Raw genomic sequence first — 17,886 nt, 5'->3', positions numbered from 1 at the left:
GACGGGACCATGGGCTTCGGCCAGGAGAGCGACACGGCCTTCTCACAGGGTGCGCTGTCCCAATCCCAATCCGCTTCTGCGCACAGTGCCTCCTACAGGCCACAGTCCCTGCGGGTCTGCAACTTGAACGGGACTGAGCGTACTGTAGCAGCACAATAGGGCTTGATTGTGTGTATGAATAACAGTATAATATTTCAAAAAGACTGATTCATTTATTACATTTATTTTTAATTTATTAGCCACGTCTTAAGATGATTATTAAATGTGACAATGTGTCTTAAACGGCTTGTCCGGAATGTTGCTTGTTTGCATCGCTTGTGTCTTTCAATTGCCCCCTTCTGCGTGTTAAATAAAGTTTTGTGAATTTGAATTTGAATGTGAAAAACGTAATGGGCTGCAGGTGACGTCGTCTACGGGCGGGTGATGGTGGACCCGGTGCAGAACCTGGGCGAGTCCTTCACCTGCAGCATCGAGCGGGTCTTCCTCTGCACGGGCGCCGACGGCTACGTGCCCAAGTACAACCCCGCCAAGTTCGAGTTCGGCTGCCTGGCGGACTCCCCCTCCCTCCTCCACAGATTCAAGATCATCGTAAGTACGGCGCCGGGGAACCTGGGATACCGCGGGCGGTTGAGGGGGGAATTAGCGCTCAACGCACCACAGAAACTTCCTCATAATAGGGCAAATATCATAGAGCTGAATACATTTTACCAAATGTGTTTTAATCCTCTGACAATATTTGCAGGGAAAGTTCCGGGGTTCAGAAAGTAAAAGTCCTGCTGTGTGTTTCTTCCACCCATAAACTCAGCCAGCTGATTTCACTAATTAGGTCTACCTTCTGGCTGAAGGATCGGGCTAATTAGCAAATCCCGGTGACTGGAACAAAATACTGGGGAGGACTTCTTTCTGAACCTAGCTTTTCGACCTCCGTCCAAGACCAGTTATTTCTCATTAAAATACCTCCAGCAGTGAAGAAGTTTCTCGCGTATAAAATTATAAACGTTAGCGATAAATAGCGGTCTGTTAAAAGCTCATCGGGGCGCTTCCCTGTCCTTGCTCCAGGACAAAGCTCAGCCAGAGACGCAGGCGAGGTTCTTCGGAAACGCGGACTTCGGGGCGGTGCTGGCGCTGGACGACCCGGAAGCTCTTTCGCTGGTGAAACAGCCGGGGTCGGACGGGTTCAGAGTCGACTCCGCCGCCATGTTCCAGGTCAGCCTCTTTCATCACGTTTTTGTAACACCCAATGTCAGCTGGGAATTCAGTCAACGTTTGTCTTTAACTTTGACTTAACAGACAAATGCAAGTGCTTGTTTTGTTTCTTCACAAATGATTAAATAAATTAAACATTTTGATTGAGCCCAGGCCATTGTTTTAGCCTATGCCACCTCTCCCCCCCTCTCTCTCCCTCTCTCTAAACCCACCTCTCTCCCTCTCTCTGCAGGGTGCCGCTGGGCGGGAGTGGTACATCCACACCATCTACACGGTGCGCTCGCGGAACAACGCTAACCGCGGGCTGGGCAAGAGGAGCCTGGAGTACCACGCCCTGTCGGCGAGCGGCGGCCTGGTCCCGGGGGGCCCGCCCCGCCCCCGGAGGTCTGCCGCGGACCCCCCCGCCGAGGCGGCCCAGATCGGCGCCGACAGCAACCGCGGCACCAACATCATGCACATCGCCCTGGACCGGGCGCGGTCCGGTTCCGCCCGCCGCCCGGCGGCCGACGCCCTGCTGCCCCAGGAGCTGAGCGGGCAGGGCGAGGAGCGGGGGCTGGTGACCGCCGTGGGGGTGCTGGTGGGCCTCCTGCTGACCGTCCTGGTCGCGGTCGTCCTCGCCCTGCTGCTGCTGAGGTCCAGGCAGAGTAAAAAGGAGGAGGAGGCAGAGGAGGAAGCGAGGCCCAAAGGGAAGAGCCGCAGGGAGCCAATGGTGTTGCGGGGGGGCGGGAGCAATGACAGTTCGGAAGTCTGACATCACAGGAGGATGTGTCCAGGAAATCTACTGAAAAATGTTGTGTTTACTCATTTTGTTCGATTTTTATTTTGTTACATTTTTATTTTTTTATAAGTGCCTCAAACCCATCACATCTGGACTTTCGGCAAAATACACCCCGGAGGACTGCAGTTCTATGGGCGTGGCCCCCGGCCACCTGGATGAGGGACTGCTACGATTGCACCTCGAATAAATGGACCAAAGTGATTGGCTGCCTCAGATCTTGGCCAATGGTGCTTCTCTAGCATGGAGACAGATGCTTGAAAGCAAATACAGCACCAGCCTGAGGTCACTGGCAGTTATGTGCCAAGACAATCCCCACTGCAGTGAAATCACAGGCAGATCAAATACATACAGCTTATCCTGTGCTATTGTGGTACACCCAAATCTGAATATTATTTACTCTTCTCAGACTGTGAATGGTCCTTATTGCTTATTGAATTTTCCGGCAATATGTTGGAGCTTTAAAATTCAGGTGCGGGATTAAAATCCGGGAACTGTGTTGTAGTGGGGATTTGTAAATTTGTCTCAAGTTAGATGCGATCTTGTGCCGGTTTGCTTCGCTAAGTTCATCGTATCAGAGCCAGCTGGTCCTCCCTTCTTGAAAAGAGGCACTTGGTTTTAATTCAAGTTCTCATCAGTGTTTGTCGACCCAAAAAAGGAACGTTCAGTTCATCCAAAGGTGCTAGGTGCGCCCTTTTTCTGCTGAATCCAAATATTTCATGAAATATTTACTTTTAAAAAAGGAGCCATTTGTTATTAGCAGAATAATAGTACTGCAAAAGCTCATGCAAAAGTTCAAGTTGGTACATAACTATTATATCAAACTTGAGGAACTGTGACGTTCATGTTATGTGGTTTTTCTTTTTGTAGCAGTTTTTTTTTTTTTTTTTATTATTATTTTTTATAATTGTGTTTGTCCCACTGGCTGTTTCTCAGTTTGCTACGTCACTGTACTGGCCGCATTTTGATAAGGCAGTGAGTTTCATGGCTGAGTAATATTAAATGCATTTTCTCCCCCAGAATGCACTGTTCAGCAGTGAGTCTAATGTCAGGACATGGGTCCAGTGTGTGACCTCTGCTTTGTCCAGTAGTAGCTGTCCTCATGTACCACATTTATACTATAAAAACAGTTTTTATTTATGATTTTTATTTTTTGTGTTGAAAAGACGGTTGAGTCCGTTGTATTTTAGAGAAGCTGAATGTCAGCTGGCTAGCTGAACACTGGCAGAATCGAGGGCCAGTGGAGATTTCCCTCCCCAGCAGGGCTGTGTTTTTGAGTTCCTACTGCTGTATTCATTTTATATATTTATTTTCAAACTTTTTTATTTGTCATGTTTTGACATATATAGCACAAGGAAAACTGTCTGTTAAATTCTGATTCAAAGAGTGATCTGGATTCAGTCAAAGGGAATTTTTTAAAAGTTTAAAAGGTGTATGTTCCATAGATGCATGGCCTACACGCAATGTTCCAGAAAGCCTATCACTGTCCACAAATCTACATAATTGTTTCTTCGTTGTTTCTCTTTTTTGGGTTAGTTAACCCTGAAATTCAGTAACCCGTTCCTCAGTAAAACTTAGTGCGACTTTTACAGGACACAAAAAACACACCTCCAGTGATGGACTTGTGATGGCTATGTTCTCAGTAGTTAAACCACAGCCACCATACCTCAGCATTGCGTAAGAACGACGCGATGCCAAATCAGAGCTGGATGCTTTGATTCGCGATACTGCGCGAGCGGGAGTTGACTCTTCCGGCGCATTCCGTGTTTTTCGGCTGTCGGGATTAACGGCTGCTCTTTTAAAACGAAGCGAAAAACAGGACCGGAGTTTCGCGTTCAGAAGTCAGAATGCTATGCATTCTTTTCTGCACCGTTGCATTGTAATTTTTTTAATTGTTCTTCTACTTCAACATCGTATGTCTTGCTTTCACCCAGTGAGTTAGCCCTGAGATGCATAGGTCCATCTTTGCGATTCTTGAATGAAACTGAATTTCATGTATGTATATTATAATGTATGTATTTATGAATTTACATACGTACTGAAAATAAACTGTTTCGGTGAATGGTCAGTGTTAAATTCTGCCGATGTACTGTAATGATTTGTAATGTAGACCTCTAAAGCACAAAGTTAGTGTTATGCAAAATAAAGGTTTATTTCAACAGCAGTAAAGGTCCTTAATGTTTAAATTTAGTTAAAATTTTATTTATTTTCATTTTGGCGCCAATAATACTACCATCTCACAGCTAATTTCAGCCAACACTGTTCCTCAAAAGAACAGTGTGTCAAATATGCAGCAGTTTTAGCTATGAGAATGTTCTGCTAAAAATGTCAGATGAAACAACGACTGATCAACTTCAGACCAAAAATGCGAAATTGTATATTTTTACGAAAAAGTGATAAACATCACGTATGTGTGCTGTGTTGTCAAATAATCTTAACTGAGATTACGCTCTATAAATACTGGCTCATCTTTGAAGCTCGAAACAGACGGACAGACAGAATGATTGACAGGCCGTACTGCAGCAGGTAAAAGCCGTGCGCTGGCAAAGGGGCGTGTCAATCAGAATTGAGACACAGACAGACGCCCTGCAGGACCCAGTGAGAGATGTGCTTGGTGGTGAAGAGGTCCGCCTCGAACACAAGCCCCACCCCCATGGCGTTCCTCCTCATGGAGGTGGTGTACACCGGCGTCCGCAGCGTGTTCTGCATTGGAAACACACGCAAAGCGCACATGCAAAGCAGTCAGACGCGCATTTAAATACTCTAAACCACCACTGCAGAGTCAGTCACAATCAATTAAATCTACACAGCTGAACAAAACTGCCCACAGCACATGTCTCAGAGTATCAACTGCAGCAAGGTAACAGAGGCATGCTTAGAGGTGGGGCCTACCTGCAGTTTGAGGTGGAGCGCCTCGATGGGGTGGGGCATACCCGCAGTTTGAGGCGGAGCTTTAATGGGGTGAGACCTACCTGCAGTTTGAGGCGGTGGGACTCGATGGGGATGACTTTGAGGATGGGTAACTGCACCACCAGCACTTTGGGTGTGCTGCGCACCAGGCAGCTGTTCTCCAGGTCCCAGTCGGCCCCCTCCAGGTACAGCCCGGACACAAAACACCCTGAGAGCAGCGGGACAGTCAGCCTCCATACCACAGCACAGTACAGTACAGCATGGCCCAACCTAGCACAATACAGCTCAGCACAGTACAGCACAGCCTAGCACGTGTGTGTGTGTGTGTGTGTGTGTGTGTGTGTGTGTGTGTGCTCACCCTGGCCTGGTTTCTCTTTGACCTCCTCCTCGGTGCGGTACTTGGTGACCTGTGTGTAGAGGGTGGAGCGGTCCAGAGGCCAGCCGTTCTTCCTGCAGGTGGCCTGGACCAGAGCTGTCAGGTACGACTCCGGGATGTGCAGCCCTGACAACCACATCACCATGGGCTCCCCCTGCTCCACCTGTCACATGCACATACACACACACAAACACCCCAAACAGCAATTCAATATAAACAACTTTACAAAAAACAAATCCAATTTGACTTCAGATTAGACTTGAAGAATCAAATTTCAGTCTCTAACAGTGCGCACTGTTACTCAAGGAGTGCAAATAAAATTTCCACTACACCCTAAATGCTTCACTGGGTGTGTATTCTGCTTTTTGACAGGACTGCGGGAGACTCACCCAGGACTTGTACTGGTCGAACCTCCTCTTGAAGTGGATCATCCAGTTCCCCAGGGACTTGAGCGTGTCGGGCGCCAGCTTCCTCCAGATGGACGGGATCTGCCCGTTGAAGAGCGCCCGAGCCACCTCATCCAGCTCGTTGCTCATGCCCACCTCGCCCGCCAACGCCTGGCGAGCGGGCACACAAGGGTGGGGGTCAGTTCAGCACCCCGAGCCAGCGGAACACTAACCGTTTCCAGAGAGACGGTGATCGTTCTGGCTAGGCTCCCATTTGGGTGAGAGATGACACGATGAAAACAAGCAGTCTTTGAACAGGTGCATTTTTGTTTTCAGAAAAACTATCCTGCTCTCCCTCTCCCACATATTTCTCTCTCTATCCTACTCTCTCTCCCACACAATGCCTCCTCTCACCCACCTTTTTCTCTCTCCCACATATTTCTCTCTATCCTACTCTCCCACACAATGCCTCCTCTCACCCACCTCTTTCTCTCTCTCATTCTCACCAACTTCTCTCACCCTCTCCCCCCCTCTCTCTCCCCCTCCACGCCGGTGTCTCTCACCCTCTGCAGCTCGGCCAGCGAGCGGCCCATACGCTGGATCAGCTTGTTGAACCTCTCCAGCTCCTGCAGCAGCACCACGGCGGTGGGCTGGATGTCCAGGCCCATCTCCTTGCGGATCACGTCCAGGTCGAACACGGCCGGCAGCTTGCTCTGGATGTCCCGCGCCACCTGGCTGATGTACTCGTCCCGACTGATCCCCCCTCCGGACTCTCCTGCAGGGGGAGAGAGGGCGGGGCGTCACGGTCAGAGAGGGGGCCAGGATGAACACAAAATCAACACCCAAACATTTATCCTGTAGACGACACCACAGCCCAATCACAACCACAGCATATCCCTCCAAAGAATTTCCCTCCAAATTGATTTCAAGCTGGCTGCATGCAGACACATTCCGAATAAAAATAAATTTAAAAAATACAAATAAAAAAACCAACCATTAGCAGATTGTATCTTTCCAAGATTTGGGATTTTTATTTATTAGCATAGCATTGTTCAAGTTTCCAGTTTCATTTTTCATGTGTACTAGTACAATAGAGTTCACACATTTCTGAAAGATGTGTCAGGTAAGCCTCATCATTCTAAGCGCTGAAATGCCCTAAGCTCTAAGCTGCCCGTGGCTGGGACGCCGTTGTGTGCAGGTGCGCTTACCTGTCTGCGGCTGCAGGTCGATCAGGTGCGTCCACATGTCGCGGGCGGCCTGCGTGTAGTAGCCGATCTCGGCGTTGGGGTGCAGGCCGAACACTTCGGGGGTGTTGGCCAGCGGCAGGCTCTCGATCTCCGCTGGAACACAGGCCAGCTGTTAGCGGCTGTGATCTTGTTCCTGGAGAACTACTCTCCTGTAGGTTTTCATTTCAACCCTAATTTAGCACACCTGGCTCCACTAACTGGCAGCTCAATGAGATCTCCAGCTGTTGAATGAGGTGTGCTTTGTTAGGGCTGGAGTGAAAACCTACAGGACAGTAGATCTCCAGGACGTGGGTTGGGCAGCCCTGAATTGGCTAAATGAAAGTGTGGAACAGGGCGCTTTTCGCGGTTCTGAGACCCACCCACGTACACGTCCTTGGCCCCGTCGAACGGGATCTTGTAGTCCACGTCCTTGTTGTGGTAGAAGTGGAAGGGCTGGAAGGTGTCGAAGAGGAAGTCTCCCAGGTACTCGTCCATGTAGACGGTGAGGATGCGGCGGTCGAAGCTGTCTATGGCCCGGCCCCCGTACATCACCTGAGAGAGGCCATTGGAGGAGAGACTCGGCTTCAGAACCACGACCTTACCTTAACCCCGCCCACCACAATCTTAACCCCGCCCACAACACTACGTCTCTGTTAAGTGTCATGTTTGTATATATGCATGTTGCACAGGGTAAATATACTTGCTAAAACTCAAATTATTTTTTACATATAATAAATCTAACTCTAGATGTTGTCAATTCTGGCATATCAGGTACTTACCTGCAATTGCACAGACAGACTCACGAACACACACACATACAGTGTGATACTCAAGCCACAATTCATACAAAATAGCAGAATATTGTAAGAGTAAGTGGTACAGTATTGAACATGAAGGCTGGTAACAGCAGCAGTGACAGTCGGTGACATCACTGGGCCTTGCCTCTCCGACGAGGTACTTGAGGCTGCCCCAGGGGATCTTCTCATCCCCCTGCGTGTGGGCTTTGGTCAGGTAGGTGTCCAGGATCTCCATGCACACCTGCAACACAGGTGCAGCCCCGCATCAGCTCAACGCTACAGGCGCTAGAACAGCGTCTAACAAACATCTGCGTTAGGAAACCTTGCATGACCCGTGTTAATAATTACGCAGACAGCAGTCAGAATTCATAACGGTGGCCGCATTCAGCAGAGAGGACGTGTAAAAAGGAAGTGTGAATCAAAGCTGTCTGCTCCACGGTCCCGACACCCTTAAGACATTCAGCATGGGAGGAACGGAGGTGTCGGCACAGAAAAGTGATGGGAAATTAAACTAAATGAAACAGACATGTGAGGCATTCTCAGGGGAAAGGACTGGAGCGCTGGATTCAGGCAGACGCGGGGGGAGTATTTTGGGAACGGGACGTCTGTCTGCAGGAGACTGAAATCAAAGACAGCGTGGGGGCCAGTGGAATATGGAAACGTTTCGGCTGCCGGCATCCCGTGCGTCACAAACGGTGCTAACAGCGAGACCCCCCCCCCCCGCGGAGACGCACTATCCTGGGGGGGGGGGGTGACAGGAGCAGCCTGCTTAATTGCCCTTCACTCGGCAGGGAAGGTGAGATGTTAGCGTCTGGCGCTAATTCCAGCTTCTGCAGACAGGTGTGAGGACTGCCTGGTGTGACCCGGCGTGACACTGAACACGCACCGCATCTTCTGCGCTATACTTTCAACAGCCCTGTGAAATTCCCACAGGCAGGTGAGACTTAGCCAGAGCACTTTAATGACCCTCAAGTGCGTGACCTCCCCCCCGTTTCTGCACACAGAAATCCACTGCAAGTCATTTACAATTCAGGCATTCAGCACTCTTAGCCAAAGTGACTTATAGAAACGGTCAAACACACAACTACCAGAGGTCAACAGCTTCTTAATTCACAGCCAATGACTTCAGGGACGTGATTAACAAGGACGCACAACGTCACGGATACGAAGCACCATTCATACGCAGCACACCAATACTTTGCCAGCAAATAGCTCCCCCTAGTGGAAAATATTCAGTCTGCAAGTCAGTTACAAGCCAGAGACAGGCTGCGGAGGGCAGGCCTTCAGACCGAAGGGGATAGGCCTCAGCAGGAAGTAGGGTTACGGTTAGTGTCGCATCTCCAACTGAGTTAGGATCCTAACAGCAGGGCAAGAATTTTTAATTTTGTTACTAAAATCATCCCTTGGAGGTTTTTTTAGGCTCGTTTCCCCTATGGTACGATAATTTTTTTAAGCTAGAGTCTATCATTTTTTCAAAACGCGACAATTTGGGGGGCGATGATTTTCAAAAAGCCCAAACTGATTTTTTTTGGTTGATCGGATTCACGTGTGTAGTGCAGAATGGTCCGGTGTGTGAGTGGTGCTAGTCACCCATAGAAAACTGGGCACCATTTAAGGCCTGTGGCCCCAGACCACCACACCCTGCGTGCTGTCCAAGTGGACCCAGGGGGGCTGGATACTGTACCTCACTCGACCCAAGTGATTTTCGTTAACACCGCTAGGTAGCCCAACCACCCGAGCCGAGTCTGAGAAAGGTCTACATCTTGGGGCCTACTCCGGTTTCCCCCGGATCAGTTACGAGTGATACGCAAGAGTCCAGGTTAACCTAAGGATGGGGGGGTCAGTGCCAAAGGGATAGAACTTGTCCCAGGAGACCAGGACCAGCCCCGAAACGGATCGGTGCCTTCCAGGCTCACGAGGACTCCGATAGACCAGGCCCAGCCCCGAACGGATCGGTGCCTGCCAGGCCACCAGAGGGTCTGGGGGGTTCCTGAGCCAGCCGCGAACGGATCGCTGCCTCCCACGTTCCCCAGACCACCATTCATGCCCTCCGTTACCAACGGTTACCATCGCAGGATGGGACCGGAGCTCAGTCACCGAAAGCCCCAGGGGCCTGAGCCAGCCGCGAACGGGTCGCTGCCTCCCAGACACCCCAGGACTCCCGGCTTCTGTGCCCAAGCAGACCGTTCGTTAACACCGCAAGGTTTCAGGTCTGCTTTACCAGGGGCCCAGAGTGGTGCTAACCCCCCGGGTGGCCCTGGGTGGGGGTCTTCACAGCGGATGGCTTCAAACCCTACCTGTTCCAGCCGAGTATTCCCCAGACACTGGAACCCTTCGGGAAGCCATCAAGCTTCTACTGTGAGAGACCCCCAGGGGGTTTGCTACTTCTTGCAATCATGCAAACATCTCTGCAAGCATTCATGCAAGAAGCACGCCCCCCCCCAATTGATTTTTTGTCGATGGCCTACCGAGGACCCTGATTTTCCCCAATTTCGCAAATTTGTGGTGTTTTAATTCAACTTTTTTCAGATTTATTTTATTAGTTTATTTTAAAAGAGAATCATTCAACCTTTTTAACAAACAAAAAAGAAATGGTTCTTTAATCGTTTTTGAGATATTAAGCATTAAAGTTTGATATTTTGTCCCATGATTCCATGTATTTTTTAGCCCATAATGCTTTGTTCTGTGTGAAATTCCCCACCATTAGTGTGACATACAGCCTATACTGGTGGTATATAAGGTTTATAATAGCTTCATGTTTTATATAAATTTGAATTCTCAGAATTGAAATTCATTTTAAGTTTTGTAATATTAGAGTTTGTTATTACAATAGGTTTGTATTAGGTTTAGAATAGGTTAATAATAGGTGTATCATTGGTTTAAAGACTATTTTAGCTTTAGGATTTAGGATAAGAGTTAGGAATAGGGTTTCTTCAGGGAACTTCCACTAAGTGTGGCACAGTGGGTAAGGAACTGGGTTTGTAACCAAAAGATCGCAGGTTCGATTCCCGGGTAAGGACACTGCCGTTGTACCCTTGAGCAAGGTACTTAACCAGAATTGCTTCAGTATATATCCAGCTGTATAAATGGATACAATGTAAAAGTTGTGTAAGTCGCTCTGGATAAGAGCGTCTGCTAAATGCCTGTAATCTAATTTAGGGTCTTTTTTGTTTCCTTATTCTTTGGAGCGCTTTGTTGCTTTTATTGATTGGTATATGGAGCAATCTTAAATATGGATCTTGTGTTGACTTATTTTTTTAATAGTTAGGGTTATAATTGGGACCGGCGGAGGGGTCACAGCAGGAAGTCCGACTCGTTGAAGTCGTAGGGATAGAATCGGGACCAGGGGGAGGGGCCTCACCAGGAAGTCGGACTCGTTGAAGTCGTAGGGCACGTTCCAGCCGATCTTGCCGTACTTGCGGCGCTCCTGCACCACGGCGTGGAAGAAGGACAGCACGAAGACCAGGCTGCGGAAGGCGGGGTGCGGGCAGCCGGTCAGGCTGTGGTGCGAGATCTTAAAGTACGTGGCCCGCATGTTCAGCTTCAGCCCGTTGGGCGGCTCGGTCACCACCTGCGTGTGTGAGAGTGTGTGTGTGTGTGTGTGTGCGCGTGTGCATGTGTTCAAGGAGGGACAGAAGTGCAAAGTGGTCAGGAGAGCTCCACACAGCTCTCATCCCTACTGCATGGACTTATGTTAGCATTACTCAGTTAGCAACACAAATATGTTAGCGTTACTTGGTACACACATTTATATTAGCGTTGCTCAGTTAGGATGCGCACTTATGTTAGCGTTACTCAGCACGCGCACTTATGTTAGCGTTACTCAGTACACACACTTATATTAGCGTTGCTCAGTTAGCATGCTCACTTATGTTAGCGTTACTCAGCACGCGCACTTATGTTAGCGTTACTCAGTACACACACTTATATTAGCGTTGCTCAGTTAGCCCATGCACAAGTACGTTAGCGCTGTGCAGTCTACTGCAGTCTGACCTTCAGGGACTTCTGCAGGATGCCGATGGGGAAGTCCTTGATGGGGTCGGTGGTGAGCCACAGGCGGAACTCGGGGTGGGGCTTGGTGATCTTCTCCAGCGCTTTCTCCAGGTCCTTCAGCCACTTCACCAGCAGGTGGCAGTTCTGCAGCATCAGCCAGTGGCCCCTGGACACCGCCGTCTCCAGCAGCTGCAGCGCCACCTGTAGGACAGGCACGAGCATCACATGGCAACGGGTAAGTTTCAGTGATAATGACACGTCTGAGCCACTGAGGTCGAACTGTAGCCGTTAATATTTCCGAGTTACAAAAGAAAAAAAGACATTACTACAATATATTGTGTATATATAAACTTTTTGGAAAATTTGATTTTGTTCATTTGCTCATTCATTCATTCACTCACTCACTCACTCACTCATTCATTCATTCATTCATTCATTCACTCAGTACAGCGCTACACAGCGCTCCGCCCCTGCAGTACCATCTCCTGCCCCTGCCCCATGGCCAGGAACTTGAGGCGGCTGCTGCAGAAGTCCAGCCTCTCGGTGAGCTTCGTCAGGTCCCCTGCGGGGTCCGAGCCGGGGCTCAGGATGAACACGATGGGGGAGCTGGGCGTGCTCTGGTCGAATATGGCCTCGAAGCTGATCACCGGCGGCTGTACGTACCTGGGGTTCGAGAGAGACGTGAGTGAAGCGGGAGGGGGGAAACGGACAAGAGGCTTTTGTCTTTCGCCGTGGTACAGTTCATCTCCAGTACACCGTGCAGATGCACACCATGACCACAAAATGAAACCTGGACCAAAAGAAACTCCAACGCTCTTCCAAAGCGTAGGAATTAGTTCATTGCAGCTTAGGGGCGACATAGCTCAAGAGGTAAGACCGATTGTCTAGCAGTCGGAGAGTTGCCGGTTCAAACCCCACCCTGGGCATGTTGAAGTGTCCTTGAGCAAGACACCTAACTGCTCTGGCGAATGAGAGGCATCAATTGTAAAGCGCTTTGGATAAAAGCCCTATATAAATGCAGTCCATTTACCATTTAACCAAAGTCACATCTGCTCAACAAAGACTTTTGGTTTTATTTACAGCGGAGAAGCTGGTTAAATATTCAGCTGTGGACAATTTCTGGGACGGACAGTGAACGGTGCGTATCGGAGGGGTTTCTGGGCCTGCGTTGCCGGGGGAGACGGGCCGCTTACTTCTCGCCGATGGTGATGTCCACGTAGTCGGTGACGGCTCGGTACACGCGGTCCAGGCGGAAGCAGCGCAGCAGCAGAAGCTTCTGGAAGCTGGTCAGGTTGTCCTTGTACTTCATGGGGAAGGGCACCTGCTCGGGCCCGTCCAGGTCATACCACTGCGGGGGCGGAGGAAGGGGGGGGGGGGGGGGTGCGGCGTGAGACAGGCGAAGTGTTACAGAGCGTGTGATAGGCCGCTGGCGGTGGGCGGAGCCACTCACGCTCTTCCACTCGTCCGGGTTCTTCTCCATGTCGTCGGGCAGCGTGCCGAACTCGTCGGGGAAGAGCTCGGCCAGCCGGATGATGTCCTCCCAGCCCTGGTCCGGCAGCCAGGCAAACGGCTTCTTCCGCGCGCTCTTCTCCAGGGACAGGTTCCCTGCGGCCGCACACACCAGATTACACACAGCCGTGGTGGTTCATGGGTAGTGTAGTCCTGTTTGAGGCTGGCACAGGTGCTCACCCTTCAGGAAAAACTCCAGCTCCTCCTGGGGGGCCCGACCCTCTGGCTGCTCCATCTTAATGGTCATGTTGAAGGAGAAGAGCAGCTTGTGCCTCTCAAACAGCCCTGAGGGGCAGAACACAGGGACACACATTGCACTTAATACCTGAATATCACTCATTAATACTGCTTACTATTACAAACCATAAGAGTACGGCGTTAAAATACCGGTGCAGCCGTAGTTGTAGACGTTGTAGGTGAGCGTGTCCATGATGTTCTTCAGCCTCTTGCTCAGCACCGAGTCGGGCAGGGACTTGCGCAGCGACAGGTCGAACACCTCCAGGTAGGACGCCAGCGAGTACTGGTACATGGCGTTGACCAGTGCCATCTCCGCCAGCACGAAGAACAGGATGGCGCCGCGCTTGGCCGCCGGACGGTAGCCGTCCCGCAGCTTGTCGATGTCCACCGAGGTGTTCTCCGCCAACTTCAGCTTCTCGAACACCTGCCCGTTCATCCGGGAGGAGAGAGGGTCAGGCCTCAGGGACGGAACTGGGTGGAGTTTAACTCAACTCCATTATGAGGTTTCGGAGCGTAGTGTGTGACTAATCCGGCTCACCTCGCTGGCCTTGGACTTGGTCTCCTCCAGCGTGTGCACCAGCTCCACGTTGTCCAGCATGTTGCCGGTGGAGGTGGCCAGCTCCCTCAGCAGGGAGTCCTCCAGGTCCTTCAGCAGCTTCTTGTTCTCGCTGGTCTCCTGGATCAGCCGCTCACGCTGCTCCTCCAGCTCCTTCCGCTCAAAGCCCACGATCACGCTGAGCAGCTGATCCTCCAGACCCTTCAGAGTCACTGAGACACAGCAGGGCACAGTCTCATACACACACATATATACAGATACACATACACAGAAATACATATATACACACACACACCCACATGCACACACACACACACACACACACACAACAGACACTCTTAATTCCTCTCAATGCCACCACAGCTTGCAGAGGCTCTCTCTCTCTCACCGGTGTAATTGATGACCATGGCCTTGCCGAAGACAGAGGGCGAGTACTTGGGGTTGGACAGCTTGGTGTTGAGGTAGAGTTTGAAGTTGGGGTCGTAGTCCACCTCCTTGTCCCCCAGCATGATGACCTGCCGGCCCTCCGCCCCCTTCACGTTCTTCTCCAGGACGTTATCGATGACGGGGTCGATGTACTCGTCCACGTCCTGGAACAGGAAGGGAAAGCCATACTTGATGGCCATCTCCAGCTGCTTCAGGAAGTCGGGGTCGTTGAAGGAGGAGATCTGCACAAAAGAGGGACAAGACACAAAGTCAGGACTTTATTTATAATGTTAAATCTGCTTTACAAAACCATAACAGCATGTAGTTTATGAAACCTTAAAAGAAGAAATAGGTGACACAATTACTGCTTAACCCTTTGGAGTGTTTTTAGAATGTCAGTGTTCTAGAACTCCGTTGCCTTCAGTTACCAGTAGTGATTGTGACATCAGCATTAGAATGTTAAGTTATGAACATTCTGATCACAGACTTGTGATCTTATAAAGGGTTAAGATTGAAGGGGATCTAATTAGCTTGAAACAGCCTGTACAAAGTGAATCTGGTTGAGACCCATGCAAAGTCCTCAGATGGTACTGTGAATGGCAGTGATGTCAGAATGAGGTCACGGCAGGGCTGCTAATCTGCACCTTCAGGTTGTTCTTCTCCTCCTTCTTCTTGATCCAGTTGAGGGCCTGCTGCTGGGGGTCGATGCACATGGGGAAGCGGCTGGCCCGCGTGGTCAGGATGCCGTTCTGCACAGACAGCTCATCTGGAGGAAGGCCTTCTGAGCCCCACCTATTAACACACGCGTGTTAACACACGCACATGAACACATATACACACACACACACACACGCGCACACTCACCTGCTGATCTCCACCTCGTCGGTCAGCAGGTTCTCCAGGCGGAAGGGCTGGCTGAGGGGGATGCCCCGCTCCAGGACGTCCCGCTGCCACACCTCGTACACCATCTCGTTCCGGAAGTCCCAGCTGAACGCCCCCTCGTAGCTCAGGAAGGCCGCGCACACCAGGCAGTCTCCTAGCAACCGCACCCGACGCTGCTTCAGCTCCTCCAGGTCCTCCGTCCAGCTGGGAGCAGGAGGAGGAGGAGGAGGGGGAGGAGGTGTACCACGTTAGCAGGCAGGTAAGACTTTACAGCCATGGAACTCAGTCACCTGGTGGGACACTCAGCTATTAACCATGATGCATCACTTGAATGCCCAGTATGAAGGTGAAATATCCAATCAGATTATTACCTGTGTTACCTTTGTGTGTGTGTGTGTGTGTGTGTGTGGTAGTGTGTGTCCCTGCCTGTGCATGTGTGTGTGTGTGTGTGTGTGTGCTTACCGCTCGTTTTCAGAGCCCAGGCCGGAGATGAGTTTGTCGGCAGCGATGAGTCTCCTCTCCATGACCTCGGCCTCCTCCTGCAGCTGCTGCTTCTCTGAGATGGCGGCGTCGTACTTATCCCCCAGCGCTCCCAGCTCCTTCTGAATGGCCTCCAGCTCGTCCTGGATCCTCTCCAGCTCCCTCTTGCTCTGGAAGAAGTTCCTCTCCAGCCGGGCCACCTGGGAAAGACGCATTCACGGACTACATTTCCCAAACTGCACCACTGTGGGGTCCAAGCCTGTGTGATGCACGGCAGCCATTTTTGTGCCACAAAAGGCACAAAAGGCAGGAGAACTCTTAACTCGTCGCCGTAGTTACCTGCTCTCTCTTTGGCTTGATCTCCTTGGCAACGTCGCAGTAGCCCATCACTGCCTCCACGAACTTGAGCATCCCGGCCCCCGCCCGGCTGATGCCCTGCATCTCCTCCAGCGTGGTGTTCAGGCTCTTGAGGAAGCCTGGAGGAAACACAGAGAGAGGGAGGGAGAGAGGTCAGCGCGCTCCCCAATGAAGTACCCCCACACCACAGCATAGGATTCCTCTAAATCAGTGCCTTCCCAAAGGAGTTACCCCCACACCCTAGAAAAAGATTCCTCAACAGCAACAGTGTGAGGCAACCCAATGGAAGTGGCTCACCTCGCACGGTCTTGACCTGGCTGGGGTTGATGGAGTCGCAGTCCATCTCCATGAGCGAGCGCAGGAAGTTGGCCTCCGACATCATGCCCTTGGCGGACTTCCAGCTGATCTCCTTGTAGCCGCGCATGACCAGGATGCACTCGCACACCGCCTGCACCTGCTTGGGCGGCTTGGCGAAGGACCTGGAGAGTGGGGTGGGGTCCACAGCGAGACAAAGCCAACGATCGACTACATCACAATACATCGATTCAGTGTCAGAGAAGATAAGGCCAGGGTGTCAGAACCCAGTCCTGGAGGTCTGCAGCGTCCGCTGACTTTCAGCTTTTCACCAGTGAGTAATTTAAGATGCCGATTGGCTAAAGAATGAACACATCTTGTCCTCAAGCCCTTAATTGGCTACTGATTGAGAGGAAACCACAAATACCTGTAGGATAAGCAGAGGGTGCAGGGCGTGTTTTCGAGGGACCCACCTGATCTCCGTGACGTCGGACTTGTCCAGGTCCTGCAGGGCGATGCGGGCGGCCTCCAGGGCAGGCAGGGCCTCCGCCAGCGAGCTCTCGGCGTCCGCCTTCTCCACGGCGATCACCTTGTTCTGCTCCTCGATCTCCTTCGCCTTGTCCTCCGCCATTGTTTTCTTTTCCTCCGCTGAGGGGATGGGGAGGTGGGGCGTTCGCCATTAAAACCTTCTTCAGCTTGTTTACTAGAACCTTCTCCAGCACTTCTACTAGAACCTTCTTCAGCACTTTAATTTGTAGTCACAATCTATCATTAATGTCAAATATACTGAAAAATGTACTGAATATACTATCCCAAACACACACACACACACACACGCACACTTACTCTCTCTTACACACACACACACACACTCACTCACCCACTGCGGTGTTGGTGCAGATCTCCTGCAGCAGGATCTCGCAGGCGGAGGACTTCTCAGCCAGCACCACCTTCTGGTCGGCCAGCTTGACGTTGAGCTCCTCCAGCTGCACGCTGGCCTCCTTCAGCTTGTCCAGGCCTCCCTCCAGACGCTTACACTGAGCTGAGAGAGTCACAGAGCAGCGGGGAAAACACTGCCTTTAACCAGGCATGACACACCCTCAGCACACGCTCTTATCCACATCCTTATGAGCAACAGTGACACAGACCTGGCCAGAAACACTCCAGGGCCAGAGATAGTGTACAATTAACAATGCTAAAGCGCTGATGTAGCCACCTATGCCCATCTACAGCCACGACAACATCACAGGTCCCCACAGTGACATAGAGACATTACCCACACCATAATACCCAATGATTTAACCGTTTGAAGAGTAAGGGTTCTTCGGAATGTTTTTTTAACAGTCAGTGTTCTAGAACTCCACAGGTTTCAGTTACCAGCAGTGATTGTTGCATCAGCATTAGAATGTTCAGGTAAGAGCATTCTAATCACATATTTGTGATCTTACACCTTACAAGGTTAAACAGTTAAATGGG

General features: G+C 50.8%; 2 protein-coding genes across 3 annotated transcripts in view; one reads left to right on the top strand and one right to left on the bottom strand.

The window, feature by feature from the left end:
• The window catches only part of LOC118235271 (FRAS1-related extracellular matrix protein 2-like), a 75,827-nt gene extending 72,969 nt beyond the window's left edge, over positions 1 to 2,858 (top strand). For both annotated transcript variants that reach the window (XM_035432447.1, XM_035432448.1), the window contains exons 21-24: positions 1 to 49; positions 401 to 588; positions 1,060 to 1,206; positions 1,439 to 2,858. The exon at positions 1 to 49 is cut by the window's left edge and continues 78 nt beyond it. In XM_035432447.1, coding sequence (XP_035288338.1) covers positions 1 to 49; positions 401 to 588; positions 1,060 to 1,206; positions 1,439 to 1,957 — 903 coding nt within the window. In that variant the 3' untranslated portion in view covers positions 1,958 to 2,858. The remainder of the gene's footprint in view (positions 50 to 400; positions 589 to 1,059; positions 1,207 to 1,438) is intronic.
• A 1,254-nt stretch (positions 2,859 to 4,112) lies between these two features.
• The window catches only part of dnah10 (dynein axonemal heavy chain 10), a 43,363-nt gene continuing 29,589 nt past the window's right edge, over positions 4,113 to 17,886 (bottom strand). Inside the window, exons 56-79 of the mRNA XM_035432449.1 lie at positions 17,291 to 17,452; positions 16,884 to 17,058; positions 16,414 to 16,595; positions 16,099 to 16,235; positions 15,742 to 15,959; positions 15,262 to 15,483; positions 15,042 to 15,189; positions 14,360 to 14,639; positions 13,954 to 14,183; positions 13,566 to 13,839; positions 13,359 to 13,463; positions 13,120 to 13,274; positions 12,863 to 13,017; positions 12,149 to 12,332; positions 11,670 to 11,870; positions 11,038 to 11,247; positions 7,822 to 7,917; positions 7,260 to 7,431; positions 6,862 to 6,993; positions 6,217 to 6,428; positions 5,657 to 5,824; positions 5,250 to 5,430; positions 4,954 to 5,099; positions 4,113 to 4,684 (exon numbers count right to left, since the gene is read on the bottom strand). Coding sequence (XP_035288340.1) covers positions 4,538 to 4,684; positions 4,954 to 5,099; positions 5,250 to 5,430; positions 5,657 to 5,824; positions 6,217 to 6,428; positions 6,862 to 6,993; positions 7,260 to 7,431; positions 7,822 to 7,917; positions 11,038 to 11,247; positions 11,670 to 11,870; positions 12,149 to 12,332; positions 12,863 to 13,017; positions 13,120 to 13,274; positions 13,359 to 13,463; positions 13,566 to 13,839; positions 13,954 to 14,183; positions 14,360 to 14,639; positions 15,042 to 15,189; positions 15,262 to 15,483; positions 15,742 to 15,959; positions 16,099 to 16,235; positions 16,414 to 16,595; positions 16,884 to 17,058; positions 17,291 to 17,452 — 4,292 coding nt within the window. The 3' untranslated portion in view covers positions 4,113 to 4,537. The remainder of the gene's footprint in view (positions 4,685 to 4,953; positions 5,100 to 5,249; positions 5,431 to 5,656; positions 5,825 to 6,216; positions 6,429 to 6,861; positions 6,994 to 7,259; positions 7,432 to 7,821; positions 7,918 to 11,037; positions 11,248 to 11,669; positions 11,871 to 12,148; positions 12,333 to 12,862; positions 13,018 to 13,119; positions 13,275 to 13,358; positions 13,464 to 13,565; positions 13,840 to 13,953; positions 14,184 to 14,359; positions 14,640 to 15,041; positions 15,190 to 15,261; positions 15,484 to 15,741; positions 15,960 to 16,098; positions 16,236 to 16,413; positions 16,596 to 16,883; positions 17,059 to 17,290; positions 17,453 to 17,886) is intronic.

Source organism: Anguilla anguilla, chromosome 9 (genome assembly GCF_013347855.1).
Source record: "Anguilla anguilla isolate fAngAng1 chromosome 9, fAngAng1.pri, whole genome shotgun sequence".
In the NCBI taxonomy this organism is placed as follows: domain Eukaryota; kingdom Metazoa; phylum Chordata; class Actinopteri; order Anguilliformes; family Anguillidae; genus Anguilla; species Anguilla anguilla.
This window is presented reverse-complemented; position numbering and strand designations above follow the sequence as displayed.